The sequence below is a fragment of the Vipera berus genome, assembly GCF_964194415.1.
Source record: "Vipera berus genome assembly, chromosome: 2".
Taxonomy (NCBI): domain Eukaryota; kingdom Metazoa; phylum Chordata; class Lepidosauria; order Squamata; family Viperidae; genus Vipera; species Vipera berus.
This window is the reverse complement of record NC_138203.1, coordinates 210,547,942-210,572,442: the sequence shown is the minus strand read 5'-3', so window position 1 is coordinate 210,572,442 and position 24,501 is coordinate 210,547,942. Positions and strand designations below refer to the sequence as shown.

General features: G+C 41.3%; 1 protein-coding gene across 2 annotated transcripts in view; it reads right to left on the bottom strand.

Annotated features, from left to right (window-relative positions):
* Positions 1–12,566: 12,566 nt before the first annotated feature.
* GALNT10 (polypeptide N-acetylgalactosaminyltransferase 10) overlaps positions 12,567–24,501 on the bottom strand; it is a 75,243-nt gene continuing 63,308 nt past the window's right edge. For both annotated transcript variants that reach the window (XM_081320993.1, XM_081320994.1), the window contains 5 exons: positions 22,098–22,205; positions 20,553–20,774; positions 19,581–19,697; positions 17,853–18,002; positions 12,567–17,523 (listed from right to left, as the gene is read on the bottom strand). In XM_081320993.1, the coding sequence (XP_081177119.1) occupies positions 17,356–17,523; positions 17,853–18,002; positions 19,581–19,697; positions 20,553–20,774; positions 22,098–22,205 (765 nt within the window). In that variant the 3' untranslated portion in view covers positions 12,567–17,355. The remainder of the gene's footprint in view (positions 17,524–17,852; positions 18,003–19,580; positions 19,698–20,552; positions 20,775–22,097; positions 22,206–24,501) is intronic.

The window sequence follows — 24,501 nt, the reverse complement described above, 5'->3', positions numbered from 1 at the left end:
TCTCCGTCTCTTTCCCACTCCCTCAAACACAAAACCTGCCCGCTCCGCCTCTTCGCCTCCAAGCGGAAGTCCCGTCTCCGGGCAGCCAGTGGTTAGTGCAGCTCGAGAGGCGGGGCCTGGGCTCCCCGCTCAGGCAAGCTATTGGCCGAGGCGGCTGCTCGTGCCGATAGGCTACGCTTCCTGCGCGAAGGGAGGCAGCCGGAGAGCGTTTGAAGTCCGTGCTCGGGTACGGGCTGGGGGGCGCGGGAGCGGGAGTTGGCGGGAGGCGGATGGGGAGCTCTTCAGCTGCCCCGGGGTGAAGCCAAGCCTTCTGCAGGGACACGCGCGCAAGAGGCCGTTCGCGAGAGGTCGGGCTGGCTGGGGGAGTTCGAAAAACCCAACGGCTCTCGTGCACCTCAAAAGGCGGAGCTGCCTTGCGGGCGCTCGGGCAGTGGACTTTGGACCAGGAGCGCTTTGGGCTGCTGCCAAGTAATAGAGCAGAGGTCTTCAAACTTGGCAACTTTAAGACTTGTGGACTTCAACTCCCAGAATTCCTCAGCCAGCCTTGGCTGGCTGAGGAATTCTGGGAGTTGAAGTCCACAAGCCTTGAAGTTGCCAAGTTTGAAGACCCCTGTAATAGAGCATCCCCTCCGGATGATCAGAGCGCAGCGCTACCCGTGAAGGGGCAGCCGTGAGATCCCTGGGAAGAAAGAGAAACAGGAACCGGGAAACCAGTAGGGTGGGTAGAGGGAAGGTGCGCCGCGACATGGGCGCCCCGGAGAACCAGGGTAAAATAAAGGCTGGCAGCATCCTGTACCCCCATAAAGACTCTAGAGCAGAAAACAGCGGTCTCACTGATTTTTGAGGCTAAGATCCAATGATACGAAGTCTTGTGAGAAACGAACGGGAAAGCTGGTGAATCTCTGGAAGTTTTACCTTACAGTTTTTCGCCCGAGTAACTTTTCGAGGTGTAGGCGTGTGGGTACCCATTGCACAAGCTGGGTTAGTCTATGGAAGATGTGTCTCGAACTCATGACTGTGGAACCATATAAAGGGTTAATTTTGCTGTTTCCGAGGTTGAATAGCTGATTATTGGAATTTACTCCACAACTGAATGCAGTGATGCTTGGGCAATTTTGGTGAATATGTTTTTGTCAGCAATGCATTTGGTCTGGCTGAGCTATGCACAATTGGCCAGCTGGCCCCAAGGCCAGTCTTCATAGAACACGTTACCTATAAATAAACAAGAGCATCAGAGTACTAATATCCCCTCTTGAAGGTATGCAAATAAATGAATGCACATTGCTTTACTTTTTGAATAGCCAGGAGAAACTTGGAGCCAAAAGTAACTTAAATCTTGTTTAGTTCTTGAGACTTTACAGAATTCTACAGATCTAGACCTTTTTTCCCTTCATGACCTTCAGGTATATTTCATGTTTCTTTTTTCTGAAAAAGATCTAGTAAGGAAGAAAACTATGCAGCATTGTTTCCTTCAGCCAGGCGTGTTCAACCAGTGGCCCCTGGATTGCATACAGCCCTGAACAGCTGCAAACGAGGCCCCAATATTATAACATTATTATTTGTACCTAATTTCATTATTTTTACAAATAACTCAAGGTGATGAACATATCCAACACACCTTCCTTTTATTTTCTCCACAACAGCAATCCTGTGAGGTAAATTGGGCTGGGAGAGTGTGACTGACCCAAAGTCACCCAGCTGCTTTCATGGGTAAGGCAGGACTTAAATTCATGGTCTGTCATTTCTAGCCTGGTATCTTAACCACTAGATCAAACTGGCTCTCACTTTTTATCACATATATTAATATACCTATATATAACACACATATAACCTATTTAATATCACATTATTATATGATTTATATACATAACTATATTATATATTTTATATGTGGTCCAAGACAATTCTTGTTCAAGGCGACCCAGGCAAGCCTAAAAATTGGATACCCATACTTTAAACAAAGCTAGCAGCCGTTCATCTGGAAAAGCCCTCTTTGTTTTACCCATAATCCTATCACATATGTGTCTTGCCCAACTCTGGCTTCCACATGATTTTGCCTTCATCTTTCAGCACATGTATGAAGCAGCCTTCAATCACCTTTTGCTGTTCCAGCTGCGTTTGTCCTGTTAAGCTAAAGCAATGTGTAAAATTGGATGGAACAGTTTGATATTTCTTAGCCACTTCAAACGTGAACATTTCCTCTCTGAGTACCTGAGCACTGTCTTCTGCCATCTTTCTACCCTTTTCCTTCCAGCAAAGAAAGCTGCATACAGCTGTCCAAAAGCCTACAGCTTTACCAGATATTTGGTGAATTTGGAATTTTTGAATAGGTTCAAGGTGTGTTCTTTTTACCTTGTCAAATGCAACAAAGCAAAAGAGCTAGATCACCCATGTCAATACCTTTCTTGGCCCTATATATGCCCATTTCCCACATTATTTTCCTGACCTTATAAAAGTAGACCAGGCAAACAGCTTACATTATTTGTACTTGCATTATTGAGATAGAGATGAGCGATTTTGTCTTGCAAAACAGTAGATACTAGTCCTTCCCAACCAGGGATGTGTAATGCTTGTGCACGATATGCATATGCCGGGATGTGGAGCACCAGAAAGCCTGCTCGTGTCTGTCTCAAAGTATCTTGACATATCAGTGCGATCTGGTCATGTGTTTTCCAGGGTGAATGTGGCACAATAAGGAATCCCCCCATTCCCCATCATGACAATATTTCCTAAGGAGACAGCTACAGCATGTGCACCTATGCCTAACTCAAAGCATCTTTTCATCCTTCTTGTATTTCTTGATAGAAATAGATGTTAGAAGCCCCTATATTACGTAAGATAACTGCTGGATTACTACCAAAGGATCCATTATTGCCATAATAAGCTTGGAAGTGCTACATTACAGTTTATGATGTGAACATAAAACCACAAGCCAACATAATTATTTTTCATGCATCCATAAGGAATATGTCTAAATTAACCACTTATAAGAATGATTTGACATTTGAAACAAAACAGCCTGAATAGCTCATTTTAAAAAATGCTGTCATCTTAACAGTATCCAGACATCTTCACCAAAAGTAGCTATCTTGTTGTATGAAAAAAATGATTAGATTAATAATTTAGCTAATTATACAAAAAAAGCCCGGCCCCACACGAAGAGCCAATTCAGTTTAGGGATAAGGCATCAAGCTAGAAACCAGGAAACTGTAAGTTCTAGTTCTAGCCTCGGGCATGAAGCCAACTGAGTGACCTTGGGCCAGTCACTTTCTCTCAGGAAGCAAGCAATGGCAGACCACTTCTGAAGCCTTGCCAGGAAAACCACAAGAATTTGTCCAGACAGTCAAAGAATCAGACATGATTGAATGGAAGAAAAAGAAACTTGACAATTAAAACATTTCTTCTTTTCCGTCTTTGCTTTAATATTATTTCCATTGGGGATATGTAAAGGCCTAATTCTGTTTAAGATAAATGATCTTTAATGATAAAAAGAAAAGCTCCAAATGGCCCAAGCACAGCAAATTTACATTATAGCAAAAAGTGATCTTAATACAAATGTTAAACTTATACCAGTACTAGATATTTAATACTTTTCTTTATACTGTTGTTATAATTTTAAAAATCTTGGATTTTTGAGAGGAAGAAAATGCCTTTTTAAGAGTTACTGCTTCAAAAATTAAAGCAACACAATCAAGAAAAAGAACATTAACCTTCTGGTTAATATTACCTCCCCTTTACTTTTCTCTGTATAGAGAGGGAAGTGAACGCATGTTAGGACTTTTATTTTCCACAAAATGATTCATTGGTTCTCTGCTGCAAACAGTAATGAGAAACTAGTTGTCTTCTGTGAGATAGCTGGGATAATAAAGTCCCCCCCCCCAACTGCCTCATCTTATCAGTGATCCACCTCAACATTGCAGGAACCCAGCAATTATTGAGCAACCATCTGGCAGAATTAAAAGTAGTGGGGACAGAGTGGTTTTGTTCTTCTGTAGAGATATATGTCTTCTTGGTACATAGCGGAACTCATCAAATTTGCAGATGACACTAAACTGGCAGGAATAGCCAACACCTCAGAAGACAAGCTCAGGATCCAAAAAGATCTTAACAAACTTGAACAATGGGCCCTATCCAACAAAATGAATTTTAATGTGGAAAAAAGCAAAGTTTTACATTTAGGCAGGAAAAATCAAAGGTATAAGTACAGATTAGGGGAGATCTGGCTCAAAAACAGTAACTGTGAGAGGGACCTTGGAGTCTTAATGAACGATCACTTGACTATGAGCCAGCAGTGTGCAGCAGCAGCCAAAAAAGCTAATACAATCTGGGTTGTATAAACAGAGGCATAGACTCAAGATCATGCAAAGTATTAGTACCGCTTTATAAAACCCTAGTAAGACCACACTTGGAATACTGCAACCAATTTTGGTCACCATACTACAAAAAAGATGTTGAGACTTTGGAAAAAGTTCAGAGAAGAGCAACTAAGATGATTAAAGGCCTGGAGACTAAAAGATATGAAGAACGGCTGCAGGACTTGGGTTTGGCTAGTCTAAAGAAAAGAAGATACAGGGGTGACATGATAGCAGTATTCCAGTATTTAAGGGGCTGCCACAAAGAAGAGGCCATCAAACTATTCTCCAAAGCACCAGAGGGTACGACAAGAAACAATGGTTGGAAACTGACCAAAGAGAGAAGCAACCTGGAATTAAGGATAAACTTCCTAACAGTGAGGACAATTAACCAGCTTGCCTTCAGAAATCATGGGCGCTCCATCACTGGAGATTTTTAAGAAGAGACTAGACCAGGGGTGTCAAACTGCCAGCCTGCGGTCCGGATGCATCACGACGCGCCCACCCATTGCTGGCAATGGGGAAAAAGCTCCAATGCGTCACGCGACATCATGAGTTTGACATGTCTGGACTAGACAGTACTTGTCTGAAATGGTATAGGTTCTCCTGCTTGAGCAGGGGGCTGGACTAGAAGACCTCCAAGGTCCCTTCCAGCTCTAATCTATTCTACATGCTGGCAACTGTTGCAGGCTTCCAGCATGTAAAGGTTGTCTTTTTCCCCTTTATATAAAGCATATAAGCTCCAGAACAGAGACATCAGTCAATTGTACTGCTGCTCATGGATCTTTTGGATATATATTTACCAGTTCAAATCAGCGGCCTGCTGATTTGAACGAGCAGCGCTGAGAATTTCCTGCCGACCTGCTGAGCTCCGTTATGGCGCCGAGCACTATTACAGCGCCGGGAAGCCCGGGACGCCTTGCCTGTCTTCCTTCCTCTGCTTGCTCGCCGTGGATACCCTCTGTTGTTGGAGGGGCAGCGGCGATGATCCCACCGGACGGAGATTCTTCTACTACCATTGGCTGGCTGGCACCGTTTTTTGCGGTGCGGAGCCTCCCTCTCCTCCCGGATGGTGGTTGCAGACTGTGGGCCTGGTCATCGGCCTCGGCGGACATGCTAGCAAACTTTTTGATTCAATATAGCTGCTGGGACTACCTCTTTCCTCCGTTGGAGATGGTTTGGACTGGCGGACGGGCATTGACTGACAGCGCTGATTGGCGGTGTGAGGATCAACAGAGGCCTGGCCTCCCTGTCCTTTACTTTTTTGCTGCCAGGCAGGCGTTATGACTGGCTCCGTACCTGATGGGAATTAAGATCTCCCTATTGATAGTCCAATGTGGACGGGACCGAACCGTGGTGGGAGGACGGTTTTGGACTGGTCAGCGTCCACCTCACTGGTGTGAGAGACCAGTTGGGGTGGGCCTGGCTCAGGATCCCCTTTTTCTCTCTCTGCTCCAGTCAGATGCCTCAGCCGGAGTGAGAGGACGGCTGAGGTTGTCTTTTGGATTTCCATCTCAGGTGAGAGCTGAGATGGCTTTGCAGATTGAGAGATACGCCCACTGGACTTTTTCTTTCTCCATCTATGTACCATCAACGAGCGATCTTCTGGATATATTTGCAACATCGGCCCTGAGAGACTATTCGAGCGCAATATGATCTATCGTTATTCCGAAGCGGACTTGTATGCCCTTAGGGCGGTTCCTGCCTCATGGGCGCGACCTGTCGCCTGTTTCCATACTCCCCTTAATGACGGGTCCAAGCTTTGGGACTCCGAGAGGTGGTTGGGCTTGGACAGGGGCCTCGAGTTAAGACGCGCTAAGAGGCCCCTGATAAGATTCTTAGCCGGTTATTTTAAGAGGTTAGGGAGGGGGAGGAAGGGGAGGGTGGGGAAGGAATCTGTAACCGGCACTCAGTCTGGACCTGTTAGAGGTCCCGACGGGACGGGGTCGGGGGAGGTGGCTGCTGGCGCTGGGAGTGTGGGGGTGGGGCATCGAATCCCCACGGCGATAGGGTATGGCAGCAGGTGTTTGCGCGGAGGGCCATATCAACATCTGGGATCGCGCCCCCGCTATCTCCGAGCGGTGGCGCGCTCCGACCCTCCGGTTAGCACCCTCCTACCCGGGGATGAGGGTGATCAGGCCCCTGAGCTCAGGTTGGTCTATTTTAACGCTAGATCCGTAGTTAACAAAGCTCCCCTCATCCGTGATCTGATCGAGGAGGAATGTGCGGATCTAGCGTGCATCACGGAAACTTGGTTGGGTTCGGAGGGAGGGGTGCCTCTCACCGAGTTATGCCCGCCAGGTTTCCGGGTGCTGCACCAGCCACGGGCTCAGGGCAGGGGTGGTGGGGTGGCAGTGGTTATTCGGGAGACTTTGTGTCCCCGGGAGGCCACCATTGTCCAGATGGCCGGGAGTGAATCCCTCCTCTTGAGATGTGGTCCTCGGGTTCAGTTGGGCTTGTTGCTCACATACCTGGCGCCCAGCTGTGTGGCAACAGCCCTGCCTGAGCTGCTCGACACCCTCTCAGGGTTGGCGGTGGAGTTCCCCAGGCTTATAGTCCTGGGTGACTTCAACCTGCCATCACTGGGGGGGTCGTCGGAGTTAGCTCGGGAGTTCATGGCTTCCATGACAGCCATGGGCCTGACCCAGGTTATTGAGGGCCCTACTCACGAGGGGGATCATACTCTCGACCTGGTGTTCCTGTCTGGACAGTGGTTGGATGATCTGGGAGGGGGTTCTCCGTCCATCACCCCTCTGTCATGGTCAGATCATCACCTCCTGAGGCTGGTTTTCCGTCATGCCATCCCCCGCCGCTGGGCGGCGGAACCGACCAGGTGGTTCCGCCCCAGGCGCCTAATGGACCCGGACCGGTTCCAGAGGGCGCTTGGGCCGATACCTATCACCCTTACCCACAGCCCAGTCGATGCTCTGGTGGAGGCCTGGGAAACGGCTGCCACCAGGGCACTCGACTGTGTTGTACCCATGCGACCTCTGACTCGGCGCAGATCCCGTTGGGCTCCATGGTTCTCTGTGGAGCTCCGGGAGATGAAGCGTCGGAGACGAGGTCTAGAGAGCGGTTGGAGATCCAGCCGATCCGAATCCGACCGATTGCAGTTAAGAACCTTCATAAGGTCTTATCTTGCGGCGATAAGGACGGCGAAGTCTAACTACTTTGCCGCCCTTATCGCGTCCGCAGATAATCGCCCGGCCGCCCTGTTTAGGGTGACTCGCTCCCTCCTTAACCAGGAGGTGAGGGAGGATCCCTTGCAGGGACGAGCCGAGGAGTTTAGTCATCATCTGACGGACAAAATCGCTCGGATCCGGACCGGCTTGGACTCTGACTGGGCAGAGTCTGATGTGGAGGAATCAGGCGGTCTTGAGCACGTTATCTGGACTGAGTTCGACCCTGTTTCCCCTGATGATGTGGACAGGATCATGGGGAGACTGAGCTCCACCACCTGTTTGTTGGATCCGTGCCCCGCCTGGCTAGCTTATGCGGCTCGGGAGGGAACACGAGGCTGGTTCCATGCAGTAATAACTGCTTCTTTGAAGGAGGGTGTCTTCCCTGCCGCCTTGAAGGAGGCGGTGGTGAGACCCCTCCTCAAGAAGCCTGCTTTGGACCCGGCTGTTTTAAACAACTATCGTCCAGTCTCCAACCTTCGCTTCCTGGCGAAGGTTGTTGAGAGTGTGGTGGCGCATCAGCTCCCTCTGTTCCTGGAGGAAACTGATTATCTGGACCCGTACCAATCGGGCTTCAGGCCCGGACACAGCACGGAGACGGCATTGGTCGCGCTGGTGAATGATCTCTGGAGGGCTAGGGACAGGGGTTGCTCCTCTGTCCTGGTCCTATTAGATCTCTCAGCGGCTTTCGATACCATCGACCATGGTATCCTGCTGCGGCGTCTCAGGGGGTTGGGAGTGGGAGGCACCGTCCTACGGTGGTTCTCCTCCTACCTCCAGGGCCGCTCGCAGTCGGTGTTGACAGGAGGGCAGAGATCCGCCCCGAGGTCTCTCATTTGTGGAGTCCCTCAGGGGTCGGTTCTCTCGCCCCTCCTGTTCAACATCTACATGAAGCCGCTGGGCGAGATCATTCGTGGTTTTGGGGTGGGGTATCACCAGTACGCTGATGATACCCAACTTTTTCTTTCCACCCCGAACCAACCCAGTGATGCCCTCTCCGTGATGTCCCGGTGCCTGGAGGCGGTTCAGGTCTGGATGGGGAGAAACAGGCTTCGTCTCAATCCCGCCAAGACTGAGTGGCTGTGCATATCGGCGTCTCGGGTTAACCAAGTTATTCCACCTCTAACGATGGGGGGTGAGGTGTTACCCCCCGTTGATAGGGCTCGCAACTTGGGCGTCCTCCTGGATTCACGGCTCAATTTTGAAGATCACATAGGAGCCGTGACCAGGGGGGCTTTTGCACAGGTTCGCCTGGTGCGCCAGTTGCGTCCCTATCTGGACCGAGACGCCCTACGCACAGTCACTCATGCGCTTGTGACCTCCCGTTTGGACTACTGTAACGCTCTCTACATGGGGCTGCCCTTGAAGACCACTCGGAGGCTTCAACTGGTGCAGAATGCGGCCGCGCGAGTTGTAATGGGGGTTTCCCGATACTCCCATGTAACACCTCTACTCCGCGAGCTGCATTGGCTTCCGGTTGCCCTCCGGGTGAAATTCAAGGTGCTGGTTATCACCTATAAAGCCCTACATGGCCTGGGTCCGGGTTATTTGAGGGAACACCTGCTGCCGGCATCAAACGCCCTTCGCCCAGTGCGCTCCCACAGGGAGGGTCTGCTCAGGGTTCCGCCGGTGAGAGATTGCCGGCGGGTGACACCCAGGGATAGGGCCTTCTCAGTGGGAGCGCCTGCCCTCTGGAACCAGCTGCCGGTAGAGCTGAGGACTGCTCCCGACCTCCGATCATTCCGCCGGGGCCTGAAGACCTGGCTCTTTGAGCTCTCGGGCCCAGGCTGAGGAGAAAATTTTAACTGGGGTTTTAATGTACAGGGTGAATTTAATGCTTTTTAATTGGTTTTAACTTTTGTATGTTTTGATTTTTAATTCCCTGTAAACTGCCCTGAGTCCTCAGGGAAAGGGCGGTATACAAATGCAAATATTAAATTAAATTAATTAAATATCATTAGAGGCAGGAGATATATATCTTTTATCAAAAGATGTATATCTTTTATCAATTACAACATTAATAGTTACTGTAGGATATTAAAATGCCGTCTAGAAGGTAGAATGACTTTACCACACTAGCCATGTTTTCATTATACCTACTGTCATGCATTATATTTGAAGCTGCCTTTAGTTGTTCAAACCAGCCAATTGAATTTTAGTTAGCAAGTTGCATGAACCAAATCCTGGTGATTCTAGTTTTGTGCACACCCATAAAACTGGGTTAATTCCATAAACCATGATTAATTTATCCTGTAAACATGTCATGAATACATCAGGATTTTCCTTCTCTTCTCCTTCCATTCCACATTTTTTTTCTAATGTAACTCTAGATAGCCTTTTCTCATTTTTTTAGCTATTGTCATTCACATTTAAATATTAAGCCTTTAGCTATACCAGTGAGTTCATAGAAATTGTCACAAGACAGATTATTTCATGAGAGTGTTCTATACTCATGTCTAGTAATATTATTTACCTGCACAGTGCTTAAAAACAGAACTGTTTTCAAATTGCAACATCGGCACTTCTGTTCTCTTTACTTTGAAGTCTTTTCATTCAAACATCCAAAATGTAATTCCCTACTAGGCCTTTAAAAAATGGGAGATAAATTAAGGTATCCCATGCCATTCTTCATTTTTTAGCATTTATTTCTCTTATAACAGCTCAATGCTCTTGCAGTTTCAGTACTTTATACCGCATCTCAACTTTCCTCTGATATCTAAGGGAATGCATTCAAACTCAATAATATAATATAGTTTAAAAGGTTTTTGGTTCATGATCACACAGTTTGGTTAGGACTTAAGAGAGTAAACCTAAATCATGCCAATTCTATCCTAGCATGCTCATCCCCACGTTCCCTTTCTCATCCACCCTAACAAAACAAACATACCAATTGCAGGCAAATGTTTATGAGTATTTAAATTTTGTGCAAATTTAAAGTATGAAAATGTATGCAAACATTTTTGTCCTATATTAAGAGAAGAGGTTTAAGAGGTATTAGGGAGGAACTGTCAAAACACTTTTAAAAAATTTATAAAAATTAATACGTTCATTCAGCCCAACATTCTATTGAAAAGTGTTTTTTTGTTGTTGTTAGTTGTGACGTTGTGTCCGACCCATCACGACCCCATGGACAACGTTCCTCTAGGCCTTCCTGTCCTCTACCATCTTCTGGAGTCCATTTAGGCTCACGCCTACTGCTTCAGTGACTCCATCCAGCCACCTCATTCTCTGTCGTCCCTTCTTCTCTTGCCCTCAACCTTTCCCAGCATGAGGCTCTTCTCCAGTGAGTCCTTCCTTCTCATTAGGTGGCCAAAGTATTTGAGTTTCAACTTCAGGATCTGGCCTTGTGAAGAGCAGTAAGGGTTGATCTCCTCTAGGACTGACCAGTTTGATTGCCTTGCAGTCCAAGGGACTCGCAGGAGTCTTCTCCAGCACCATAGTTCAAAGGCCTCAATTCTTTGGTGCTCAGCCTTTCTTATGGTCCAACTTTCACAGCCATACATTGCAACTGGGAAGACCATAGCCTTGACTATACACACTTTTGTTGGCAGGGTGATGTCTCTGCTTTTTAGTGTGCAGTCTAGATTTGCCATAGCTTTCCTCCCCTTTTAATTTCTTGGCTGCAGTCCCCATCTACGGTGATCTTGGAGCCCAGGAAAATAAAATCTGTCACTACCTCCATGTCTTCCCCATCTATTTGCCAGGAATTGAGAGGGCCGGATGCCATGATCTTGGTTTTCTTAATGTTAAGTTTCAAGCCAACTTTTGCACTCTCCTTCTTCACCCGCAACAAGAGGCTCTTTAGTTCCTCTTCACTTTCTGCCATTAGAGTGGTATCAACTGCATATCTTAGGTTGTTGATATTTCTCCCAGCAATCTTAATTCCAACTTTTGATTCATCTAGCCCTGCCTTTCTCGTGATGTGCTCTGCATATAAGTTAAACAGGTAGGGCAACAGTATACAGCCTTGCCGGACTCCTTTCCCAATTTTGAACCAATCAGTGGTTCCGTGTCCAGTTCTCACTATTGCTTCTTGACCCGCATATAGGTTTCTCAAGAGACAAATAAGATGGTCTGGTACTTCCATCTCTTTAAGAACTTGCCAGAGTTTGTTGTGATCCACACAATCAAAGGCTTTAGCATAGTCAATGAAGCAGAGGTAGATGTTTTTCTGGAACTCCCTAGCTTTCTCCATGATCCAGCGTATGTTGGCAATTTGATCTCTAGTTCCTCTGCCTCTTCGAAATCCTGCCTATACTGATAGTTCTTGATCCACATACTGCTGGAGTCTAGCTTGTAGGATTTTAAGCTTTTCTTTTTAGAGACCTAAACTTTTATTTTTTTTCCCAGTAGTAAACATTTATCATGATTGACTAGTAAGATAAGAGGTATGATTATGGACAACTTGCTTTTCATGTTCAATATTTTCTGTAAAATTTTTTCCAGAAATAAGTATTTGATAAATATTTCTTACAAAAGTATAATATAGAGGTGATGGTCAGTAGCTGTTACAAGTTAAAGATGACAATACAATATGAGCAAATTGCATTTTTGGCTTATCTATAATGTTGGGCAGTCCTTACTTAATATAAGTAATTGGGAGAAGAATTTCTGTTGCTAAGTGATGAAGTCATAAAGCGCAATGTCATATGATTAATAAGTAATAGCAAACCAGGCAGTTCTGTGGTTGCCATTGTTAAGTAAATCACTGCAGATTGTTAAGTGAGGATCTTATGTGATTGTTACTTCTGACTTTCTGCTGGCTTCTCTGTTGACTCTGTTTGCAGGAAGTGGCAGAGAAGTTGGAAATTGCAATCATGTGACTTAGGGATGCTGCAACAATAATAAGTTCGGGCCACTTGGATTGTGATCACATGACTACCGGAGAGTTGCAGGGTCGTAACTACCACTATTGTAAATTCAAGCAGTCGCTGAATGAGTGGTTAAGCGAGGATTACTTGTATTATTTCATATAATCAATCTCTCGTCTCTTTACAAATGCTTTGGCTGTTACAAAACAGAATAGTTGTACAAGTTTTCAGAAAAAGGACACAATAAAAATTTATTTTAAATATATTATAAAAGAAAGACCATTCAATTTGTAAAAATACTAAACTTGACATCCAAATGATTTCCAGTTAATCAGCGATACTACATTAAAGTGCTAGACATCCTTGATCTCTCCCAACTTAAGACAATGTCCCAAGATGCACAAAATAAATACACAATTCATGGCAACATCCAATTTAAAAGAAACTGTTAAGCATGCATTACAAAGAGGGAAACTGTTTAAGAATCCCTGAAAACTTTCTACATATGAGCTGCATTTTTCATGCTTCTTTCTCCTTAAATCTTTATCTGCTTAATAGTATTGTTGGAAGAGCTAATTTTATACATACTTTGGTTATGTATACTGCAATGTTGTGAACTTAGTGCATATAATTTTCTTTGTGATAAAAACATTCTACCTACCACAACATATGTTTGTATGCTTTTAAATTGGTTCAAATTAAAACATTGTTTTACCTACTAGAATGTGAAGGTACAGGTAGTCCTCAGCTTACGACCACAATTGAACCCAAAATTTATATTAAGTGAGAAATTTGTTAAGTGAGTTTTGCCCCATTTTACGACTTTGCTTTCCACATTTGTTAAGTGAATCACTGCAGTAGTTAAATTAGTAATCCGTTTGTTAAGTGAATCTGGCTTCCCCAATGACTTAGCTTGTCAGAAGGTTGCAAAAGGGGATTACATAACCCCGGGACACTGCAACCATCATAAATGTAAGTTGTCAAGCAATTGAATGTAAATCACATGTTCATGGCGATACTACAATGTGAAACATGGTCATAAGTCCCTTTTTTCTGTGTTATTGTAACTTCGAATAGTCACTAAATGAACTATAGTAAGTCGAGTATTACCTGTATCTCTAATTGAATGTAAATCTATTGGAAAGCTTAGAACAGAAGGCAGTTCAAAAACCCCATTACAACTAGAACTCAAATTGGGCTATTGTTTTTAAACGGTTATCTTGATCTAAAAATGATATTTAAGGATGATAAAGTTTTTGTAAAACTTGTTTTTACTATCCAAAATGACTACAACAGTCTCTCTTAATTTAAAGCATTTATGTGTTCTGTTTTAAGAACAAGAGGCATTCTGTTCAAAAAACAAAACAAAATCAACTTATCTTTTATACTGCCTGTAATAGATTTCCTTGGAGGCTCCACTTCCTATGTTGGCGCCCAGTTGAGATTGAACCTAGCTGGGAGAAAAGCACCTGTGGAAAGTCACTATAGGAAGATAAAATAAATCCCTTTCTTGGGGAAGACTTGCTTGGTTCTTCTAAGATCAGTTATGAATTCAGAGTGTTTAAAAATCTTCAGCAATATTTGATTTAAAATCTAGTTCACTGTGATTGTTCACCAAGATACTACAATTTCTGGAGAAAGTTTATGTACTTTGAGCATGTTAAGGACATTTAGAAATAGGGGGCTAGATTTCTAAACAATTAGTGGCATAATTTTATATGCAGTAATAATGGGAGGCACAGTATCAGGCTGCACTGAAAATAATCCAAGACACATAAACTGCGTGCAGCTCTTCAGCCAGAAATTTGGATTTTGTTGCATATTAAAGGAGTAATTACTCTCTTTATGCTAGTTTAAATTCTGTCAAACTAACAATTTTTATATCAATGTCAGCACTCTGTGAATAGGTCTGTAAAACATTTTTCCCCCAGATGTGAATATTTTATATTGCAGATCTAGAAGAAAAATGAAGACCAAACTAGAAACTTAATCAAATCAATGAATTTACTGTTTGCATGGTAAAAAGAAATATTGTATGGCCTACTAATCTTCCACAGGTAGCCCTTGACCTATGACAGTTGGGACTAGAATTTTGGTTGCAAAGCAATATGGTCATTAAGGAAATCATCACATGACTGAACCAGATTTCCAGCCATTTTTATAACAGTTGTTAAGCAAATCACCATAGTTGTTAAGTGAATCATATGGTCATTGAAGCGAATCACACAGTTGTTAAGCAAATCCAGTTTCCCCAATTGACTTTGCTTGTCAAAGCGAGTTGGGAAGGTTGCAAATCGCAGTCATGTGTCCACAAGATCCTGCAATTGTTGTACAGTAAATGTGATTGCCAGGCATTCAGATTCAATCACCTGACCATAGAGAGTGGTACGTCATAATTTTGAGGACAGGTTGAAAGTCACTTTTTCTGTCATATCTTTGAATTAAATGAATGATCATAAGTCAAGTACTGACTTCACCATTATTTTTATCTAGAGTAATATGATGAGAAAATGGCCTGATAACATCAATAAATAACAACCCTTAACAGATTTTGTTGTACTATTCACATTTCTGGTACAGAAGCTATCAGTTTCTGAAGCTGACTAAAACCACTGTGAAAATGTATTCAAGCATATATGAAAGTGTAGTTTTCTTTTACCACAGTCCTATTATTATTAATTAAATGTATATGCCGCCCATCTCATGGTTCGAGACAACTAAGGTTGCCTAATATCCCATATAATTATTTATGTTTTGCTATGCTTGGAAATTCACTGGAGAAATTGGGGTTAACACTTTCATATCTGTGTGCAACCATCTAGGACTAATAGCCAGTCAGGATGTCCTGGGAAGATTATTACCTCCCAATACTTGTCAATGAAGTGAAATGTTGGAACCCAAAGATTCTCAGGTTTTCTAAATTATCCATCATCCTTCCAGCTTGCAATCTGAATTTAAAATAAAATCATACCCTCAAAATATCACTAACTGCACATAGTACATAAGTCTTGTACATTTCATACCCATTTTACTCTTGTCCAGCAAGGCACTAAGAAATTGTTCAAGTTTAAGCTTTTGTTGTACATTTGCATTTAAAAAGGCACTTCTTTATTTTAATGATGCTGTTATGTTCAATTTTACTGACACTCTAAGGGGGCAAGCATATGCAAAAGATTTCTAAAACAACCAGTTTCCTGCAATTAATATCTTCAGTTAGCTTCCAAAAATTCACATAGCATCACAACTGGCCACTATATTTCACTTCATAAAAGGTAAACAGTCAAAACGGTGAGTTAAAACTATACTGAATCACTGCAACTAAGTGAGGAACCACCTATTTACAATAATTTAGAATACCTTATAGAATAGCATTTCTCTTTCTCTCTCTGTTATGATCTATAAAGCCCTATACAACTTGGAATGAGACTATCTGAAGGACTGTTCTTTCTGAATCTTCCTTGGCTTTTAGATATTTGATAAATGTCTTCTCTCACTCCAACACCAAGAGAGATATGTTTGATGGGAACTTAAGAAAAGGCCTCGTTGACGTCTGGAGTTGCCTGTCCCAAACAATCATCCTTATACCAGTGGGTAACAATACTGTTATTTAGGCTGACATTTAAGTATATTTTGACTGCTAAATTAGGCATATATACTATTGTTTTCACAATTCAGCTTTAAGTTTTACATTGTAAATGTATTATTTGTGTAAATTTTTAACTTCCTGTAAAGTTTTTATGTAGGATTTAAGTCTAATTGAATTAATACAAGGCCACAATACCCACTATTGTTTTGTAGACTTAGCACCAATAGATCTGATCTTTATATAAAATATGCTTGCTACTTGTGGTCAACTTATGTGACTATTAATCTTTGTAGTATGCCCTAGTAAAATTGGGCAGCTAAATTTTTATTTTTAACATAACTAGTTGATAAATTTCCAGAGGGAGTATTGACATACGTGCAATCTGGAAAGTTTATAGAACATGTTCTTATGATTATAAATAAAAATGAATGTGGACTAATTAAATACAAACATGATAAAAATGAATGCTCATTTTTCAACTAGTCAACTGGTACTATAACAAAATTTTCAAGAGTTCTAAAAGAATCATTAGTATGAGAAATCAAGAAATACTAATATATCAATTTATTTGGCAAAAAATGACAAGTATTATATTGCTGCAGAGAAGTCAAAAATTTTCACTGTCTTAAGATTTAATTTCTGTCAGTTTCCAATGGATTATTGACAGTATTACCATAGATGTAAGGGCCAGTATTATAACCTGATTAGGAGTATACATTAAGAAATTCCTAGTTAAAATCTGACTTTATTCTTAAACTTGCCACATATGGCTTGTCCAACGCCTATCTGTTATCACAGATATCTGGCATTCATATCTGTGAACACTGTGTAAACATATACTGATCATTAATCAGGCCCATCATGAAAAAAACTTCAAGTAAAAATGGCAACTGGTGATGTACAGTATTTACTGCTGTTATTACTATATGTTACGGTATGCAAGAATAACACTAATAAGTGTATTCTTGTCTTAACTGACATTTTATTGTAATCTACATGTTTCCTGATGTTTAGTTACTTCAGTTATTTAGAAATTTTCAGTGATGTTTCATTCTTGCAGCTTCTTAACTAAGAACTGAAAAAGGAAACAAAACTTAAGAAATTGGATAATTAAAATTTGAATAAAAGACATTTTCTTATGAATTCATTTTTTAATTCTAACGGTGTCCCTCTATACACTTCACAGGTTGTCACTGTTTCCAAATCTACATGTAGCATAGTTATAACAATGCAGATTTCTAGACTTCTCGCTAATGGGGATGAATTATCTAGAGACATAGATGCAGCATCATCAAAGTAAAGACTGGCCTGATAGTCACTCTCTCCTGAGATTCTTCCTTTTTCATTTTTTAGAAAATAATTTTTTAAAAAATTGTCATATCTCCTGTAAAAATTATGACTGTAATATTTACATATAAATAATGTCTTTAAAGATCAAGATTCTTATTAAAGGTTTCCAAGACTGTTGAATTTGTATGTTCAAATATCCATTGTTGTGTTGGAGACGAAGGATTGCACACGTTCATGAAGATTTTTCGATCACTTTCATTACAGTCCATGCAGCTGCCACTTACTGGGTGATAAAGTGTCTTGTCCTGAGGATGAAAGTTAAAATTAGTCTCACTACATTCACTGTTTATTATTTAAATAAGCTTCCTAAACAAGTTTTGCATAAATAACTTTTTTAATATCAGAAGTCAATATATTATCCAACAGACTTTATTTGGAATGATGTTTTGCAACAGAAACATATTGTTAAATTTTTGAAATTATGATTGTGTTTGCTCTTTCTTGAATCTCTTCTTCTGAACAACATATTGATAGCTCCTTTTGAGTTTCTTTTTCTATCATCTAAGCAAAAATTAAGGTATCATTCAAAAGGTTACAAGATGATCACACCATTGATGCAACTACATGTACTCACTTTCCGATATTTCCATAGCTGATTTCCTTTCATTCCATGACAGTCATAAAGGGTGACTGGGCTGTTGTGGGAAATAGCATCAAAACAATATTTCTTTGCGTGCTGAGGGTCTCCTGGACGGATATCCTCTCGCCAGCTGAATGTGAATACCTGTTTAATAAACATATGCTATCAGAAATAAATGAGAAAAAAAATCACATTTTTCTTCAGATAGTTACTTTAATTTTTAATCATTTATTGTTGGACAAGAAATTAGATGTATCAGAATAAAAGGCTGCCATTGCATTCTCAAATATGAACCTATTAAGATTCTGTGTACTGTTATGAGTCTTGCAAATATTGTCTCTACATATCATATAGAATAGGCATGTCAAACTTGCAATGTCACATGACATCGTGCAACGTATCATGACTTTTTCCCCATTGCCGGCAATGGGGTGAGCGTGGTTTTGTTGTGACCCATTCGGCCTGTGGGCTGGCAGTTTGACATGCATGCTGTAGAGGAATTATGCAAGAATTGATGCTTTAGATACCTTAACTCAGGGGTGTCAAACTCGCCATGTCCCATGAAGTGTCGCAATGTATCGTAACTTTTTCCCCATTGCAGGAGCTGGGGTGGGCGCGGTTTCGCCATGATGCATCCGGCCCGTGGGCTGGCAGTTTGACACTCCTGCCTTAGGCCATCAAAAATAGAACCTAATCTAGTTGATATATTAATGTCTTCTACCTCTTGACAGTTATAGACAGTCTTGGGGATTGGGTCATGACAACTAAGATAGTCTATGTCAGTAGTGGTATTACTGCCAGTACTAAGAAGAGTCATATAATTAAGCTTATCATTAAGAGCAATTATTTTACATTGTTTTAATGATATGCAGCATTTTGATTCAGTATTTAAAAAGTGCTTTGGAGTATGTAACAACACAAAACAATCTTAAACTCATTGGCCTATTAGCATCCATTGGTCTGTGATAAATGATGTTACATTTTGTGACAGAATCAATCAGTGTAATTCGTTTTTCAAGAACAGTTACATCGAGATCCACGAACGAATATTCTGTAAAGCCTTCACTGGTGAAAAGTTTACTCAGTGATTTTTGAAAGATTTATGAATTGTATTCATCTACATTTTTGCAAAGATTTGCCAATTTCTTCAATGTAAACCAACTGTAAATGGTACTGCTGATTTATAATGGTACTGGTAAAAGATAATGGTAAATGCTACAATGAAGGCAACACAAGTGTGCTTTATTGGTGTCTAGGTGGTATTTACTGTATGATCTGATCAAGACTTGAAGTGAAAGTGGGGCAAAAATGACAGACATCTGATGGGAGTTTTGATATTGTCCATAACTCTGTATAATAAAAATATCATCAACAAATCTTAGTTTTAGAAGATGATTGAGGAAGCACTGTCTAAATAGTAATATTGCCACAATGTGATGACATATTTTCCCCAAGTTAAAGTATTTTTTATCCTCTTCCAACTGCTCTATGTATATTATGTGTATATTATATGCATACTATGTGAACATAACACTGTATTTGTCTCTTAGTATTATATTTGATTTGGTTTTTTTTAAAATTCTGCTTTTATTACTTTATAAGAAACTTAAGATGCAAACATACTTAATACTTCTTCCTCCAATTTTCCCCACAACAACCCTGCAAGGTGGATTGGGCATAAATAGAAACATATATTAAGTTCATCTTAAAAAATGCACTTACTTGCACATTGCTCCATGCAGCTTCTCCTTTACCTTTCACACAGGTTTCAGCTCTTAGTGGTGAACCTAAAGCCCCATGCTTTGTATCTACACAAAGACCGGTCCCTACATTACGGATCTGTGAGATAAAATCAGTGATGAGGGCCATTTAATAAGCAATAGCTTCACTGGATAAATTTTGAGATGCAATTCTTAAGTTTAAAATGCATACAAAATTATGTATGCTGCAGTTTTTAAGTCCAGTTTTAAGTCCAGTTTTTATATTACCTTAAAAACAGCAAGAAACAGGAGAGAATAAATTTACAACTGAACTAAATTTATTAAACTGACATAATCAGAAATACCACTGAATCATTTATCTTTGAGCTGTGGTGGCGCAGTGGTTAGAATGCAGTATTTGCAGGCTGACTCTGCTCACTGCCAGGGGTTCAATCCTGACTGGCTCAAGGTTGATTCAGCCTTCCATGCTTCCAAAGTCGGTAAAATGAGGACCCAGATTGTTGGGGGCAATATGCTGATTCTATAAACTGCTTAGAGAGTGCTGTAAAGCCCTACCCAAACAGTTCTTCTTGAGGATGACATATACGTTCTGAATAGCTTACTTTTAAGATTACAATTGAGGTTACCTTCTGTCAATTCACTCCTAACTAAACCTCAAAAATCTTTCTCTCTTCAGTTCCTCCTCCTTGCATAATTTAAAGAGAGAGAAGAGGAACCCTGTAATACCATTCTGTGGGTGTTCTACTATCCAACCATCATAGAAACTAATATAGCAAATTCCTGTTGATGTATATACATTGTTCAATTCCTGTAAGTAATTCTGTAACACTGAAATTAAAAATACGTGTTAAAAGCACGCTGACCAGCCTTGGGAACTGGAATAAGAGAGACCAGAAATTCTGTGATTATTATAGTATCTGCAACCACATGCTAAAGTGTAGGTAAATGGGCTGAGTGACTTGAATAAACTAACCTCTCCCCAGGCAGCTGCTGGAGGTTCCACAGGTGGGTAGAACTTTCCCAAGTCCCAAGCAACTTCATTCATAAACCACTTGAAACTTTTGCAGTTCAGTTTAATACGAAGTTCTTTCTGTGCAGCCACATCCCCTGCTGACAGATGTCGATATTCAGGTCTTCTTTGATAAATGTATTCTGCATATTCGTCCATCCACACTTCAGCCACTCGTTTCAAGTTCTACAAGATTCCAGTATTATAAATAAAAAAATATTGATAAATATGAAGGAAAAGAAAAATTAACAAAAAAATGGCAAAGACTAGTGGATAGGATAAGGACAACTGGTGATAAGCAACTCTTCTTGACTTAATATTTATTTTCCATTGGCACATAGACTGAATATGTTAAAAGGTTAAAAAGGTAAAATAATGTATTTTAGATAGACACTAATCTCACCACAGTATTTGGCTGATGTATATATTGCCAGCTTGACTCAAAGGCAACTTCATTTTGTAGAATTCAAGATACACTATTTCATAATGAAATTATAATACTGAGTAAATCTACTAAAAGTTGATTAAAGTTTAATACTTAATTCTTCGATAGATAAAATAGTTTTAAAGCTAGGCTTGTAATATAGGGAGTCAAGTAAGAGAAAGTATAGTAAATTTTGAATAAATTAAAGGAATTTTCCCATTACTTCTTTTCCCACAAGAGGGAGCCTCTGACCACATTTTAAGATATGTTAATTTTGAATAAGAAGTAAAATATCTTTTAAAATGAATATTTTTTTTTAATTCCATTTATATCCCGCCCTTCTCCGAAGACTCAGGGAAAATCTTGAATTTATAGTTAAAAAGGTAAAGGTAAAGGTTCCCCCGCACATGCGTGCTAGTCGTTTCCGACTCTAGGGGCCGGTGCTCATCTCCGTTTCAAAGCCGAAGAGCCAGCGCTTGTCCGAGGACGTCTCCGTGGTCATGTGGCCAGCATGACTAGACGCCAAAGGCGCACGGAACGCTGTTACCTTCCCACCGCAGTGGTCCCTATTTTTCTACTTGCATTTTTTACGTGCTTTCGAACTGCTAGGTTGGCAGAAGCTGGGACGAGTTACAGGCGCTCACTCTGTTACGCGGCACTCGGGATTTGACCCGCCAAACTGCCGACCTTCCGATCGACAAGCTCAGCGTCCTAACCCACTGAGCCACCGCGTCCCTATAATTTATAGTTAGGTAGCGACTAAATTTTTCATTGGAGCATATTTTTGAATATGCTAAAAACTGGTAAGTTCTTCATTTTAGTTGTGCATATGAAAACGTAATAATGATATGAATATTGCACGTGTTTAATGGTAACTTTAGATCTTCAGACCTCTTACTAATGCGTTTTCCTTAACTTACCTATCTTCTGCTTACAGGGACATGAATTTCTAAAATAAAAGACACAAGAACAGGCCTCCCGTGGTAACAGATAACTATTTTTACCATAGTTCAAGTGAGTGATTTTTTTAAAAAAAATACTCCATTGTGAAGATGTAAGAATAGCACAGCAAGATAGCTTCTTACCCTAGCTAAGCTGACTCCTGTTGGAACCTTATAAGGGACATATTTTCTATAAATGTGGCCAACTCGAGAACAAGGGATATCTTCCATGCGACCTCCACACATCCAGACCTGTGAAATAAGAAAAAGAATATGTACAATTCATTTTTTTGACTATGATGTGAATCAAAGCTTTTGAAAGCAGAAATAATATTGCAATTTCAGCAAAATACACTTAGACCTCATATATTGTTCTGTACCCATTTCAGAGTAGTATGTACTGTATCTAAAATTATTTGAGCCAACAGTGTATTATAAAGATATTAGACTGTAACACATACCCCTAAACTAATTGGAAAATGAGGTTTCTAATGCACAATTTGCCTTATGTCGTACGTCAGTTTGTCTCAAAGAATACTGATCTTTTATATACAGGTTAATTCAACCTACTAATAGATGTTTTGTAATTCTCAGAGTTTGCATGAAATGTCTAATTGTTATAAGGACAATAAGGAGATTTCCATTCTCCTACTGACACTTAGATATATTTTCAAATATGAGGAGAGCATATCAACCATGCTGCTGCAGACCTACAATTAGTGAGAATAATTGCAATATCTTGCTATGCCGCAAATGAACTATAGTTTAATGAGCATTTGATGCTAAAACAGCACTAAAAGAAGAGACTTATGACTTTTGCTTGAGGTCCAAACATTGTACCTTCTCTGTACTCACATTAACAAAATTTGGACCTGCTTGCATTATGACCGTCTTACCCTCAGCTGATTTTGTGTCATCTTCAATGCCTGCCTCCCCTCCACTGGGCTCACCTTCTTGGCCTCAAGCAGGACAGGTGCTGTGGAAATGTCCCATAAATCAGTAGGCAAAGGCTATGACTGTGTGCGTGCTGCTTGTGTACCACAACTGACCAAGTCCTACTTTTGCATTTTGGTCAGAGTCTCAATTTTGCTTAAGGAGGACCTGGCTGGCATGCAAAAGGAAGAGCCAGCCAGCACTGGGAAAGGAGGCCCTGGCTATATACCAGTATGACAGAAGGCCTTGGGACAGTAGTAGTGAATGGTACAGCAGGCATAGCAATGGCATCAAGGCATCAGGGGCACCTGGCATAGAGACAGGTGGGTGTCCAAAAGAGCAGAGATGGTAGATGGGGGGATTTGAAGTGAAGGCAGTCCTTATCTTCTTCCAACAATGGCTTGAATCCAGGTGAGTCTTCACCTAATAACCATGTGGGATTCATTCAATGATAGCAACTGGAATTGCCAGAACAGTTACTAAGCAGAGCAGTCACACAGTGGTTTACTTAACAACAGAGTTTCTGGGGTTATTAAGTGAGGACTACTTGTACTTTTAATTAACAGTTAATTGCTTAGTGATTAAGAGCTTATTTAACTCCTATTAGATAATTATTTCCAAATTTGGCTTTACTAAGGCCCAAAGGTTGCTAGAAAGTTATTACCTGGTTATTCTCCCAAGAGTAGAGCGAAAGCTAGATGGACTTTCTTTGGTTTTGTGTTTTCAGCGCTATTAATGATAGTGTGTATGTGTGTGTGTGTGTGTGTGTGTGTGTGTGCGCGTGCTTTATGCTTTTTAAAAAGAATGTAAGCCACCCAGAGTGATTGCAAATTGAGTGGCCTATAAAATGAACAAATAGTGTACTGACAAATTTAATTCTAAATTTAAAACTGAGCTTCAATTAGCTTGACTAGTACTTGCAGTTATCATCCCAGTAATATCGACATTTGATCAAGAAATTTATTATTCCTGAATCTTTGTCAACTCTCAATATGAACATTTTTTCATACTTGAATCGATGTAACTTCTGTCAGTCGGTGGTTACAAAATGTTTTCCTTCATTACTCAAAACTCCTTATCAGAAAGTTTTTTATATTCAATGTAGGTAAAACACTTTTAAGTCAATTTTAATACCCCTATGTGATTGGGTATAGGGACGCGGTGGCTCAGTGGGTTAAGACGCTGAGCTTGTCGATCAGAAGGTCGGCAGTTTGGCGGGTCGAATCCCGAGTGCCGCGTAACAGAGTGAGCGCCTGTTACTCGTCCCAGCTTCTGCCAACCTAGCAATTCGAAAGCATGTAAAAATGCAAGTAGAAAAATAGGGACCACTACGGTGGGAAGGTAACAGCGTTCCGTGTGCCTTTGGCATCCAGTCATGCCGGCCACATGACCACGGAGACGTCCTTGGACAAGCGCTGGCTCTTCGGCTTTGAAATGGAGATGAGCACCGGCCCCTAGAGTCGGAAACGACTAGCACGCATGTGCGGGGGAACCTTTACCTTTACCTTTTTATGTGATTGGGTAATAGGTTTTTGTGTCGTTACCCAAAGAGAAAATACTTTAACCCAGTTTTGGGTAATTTAGCTTCATTTGGGAAGCATTGGTCTAATTGAAA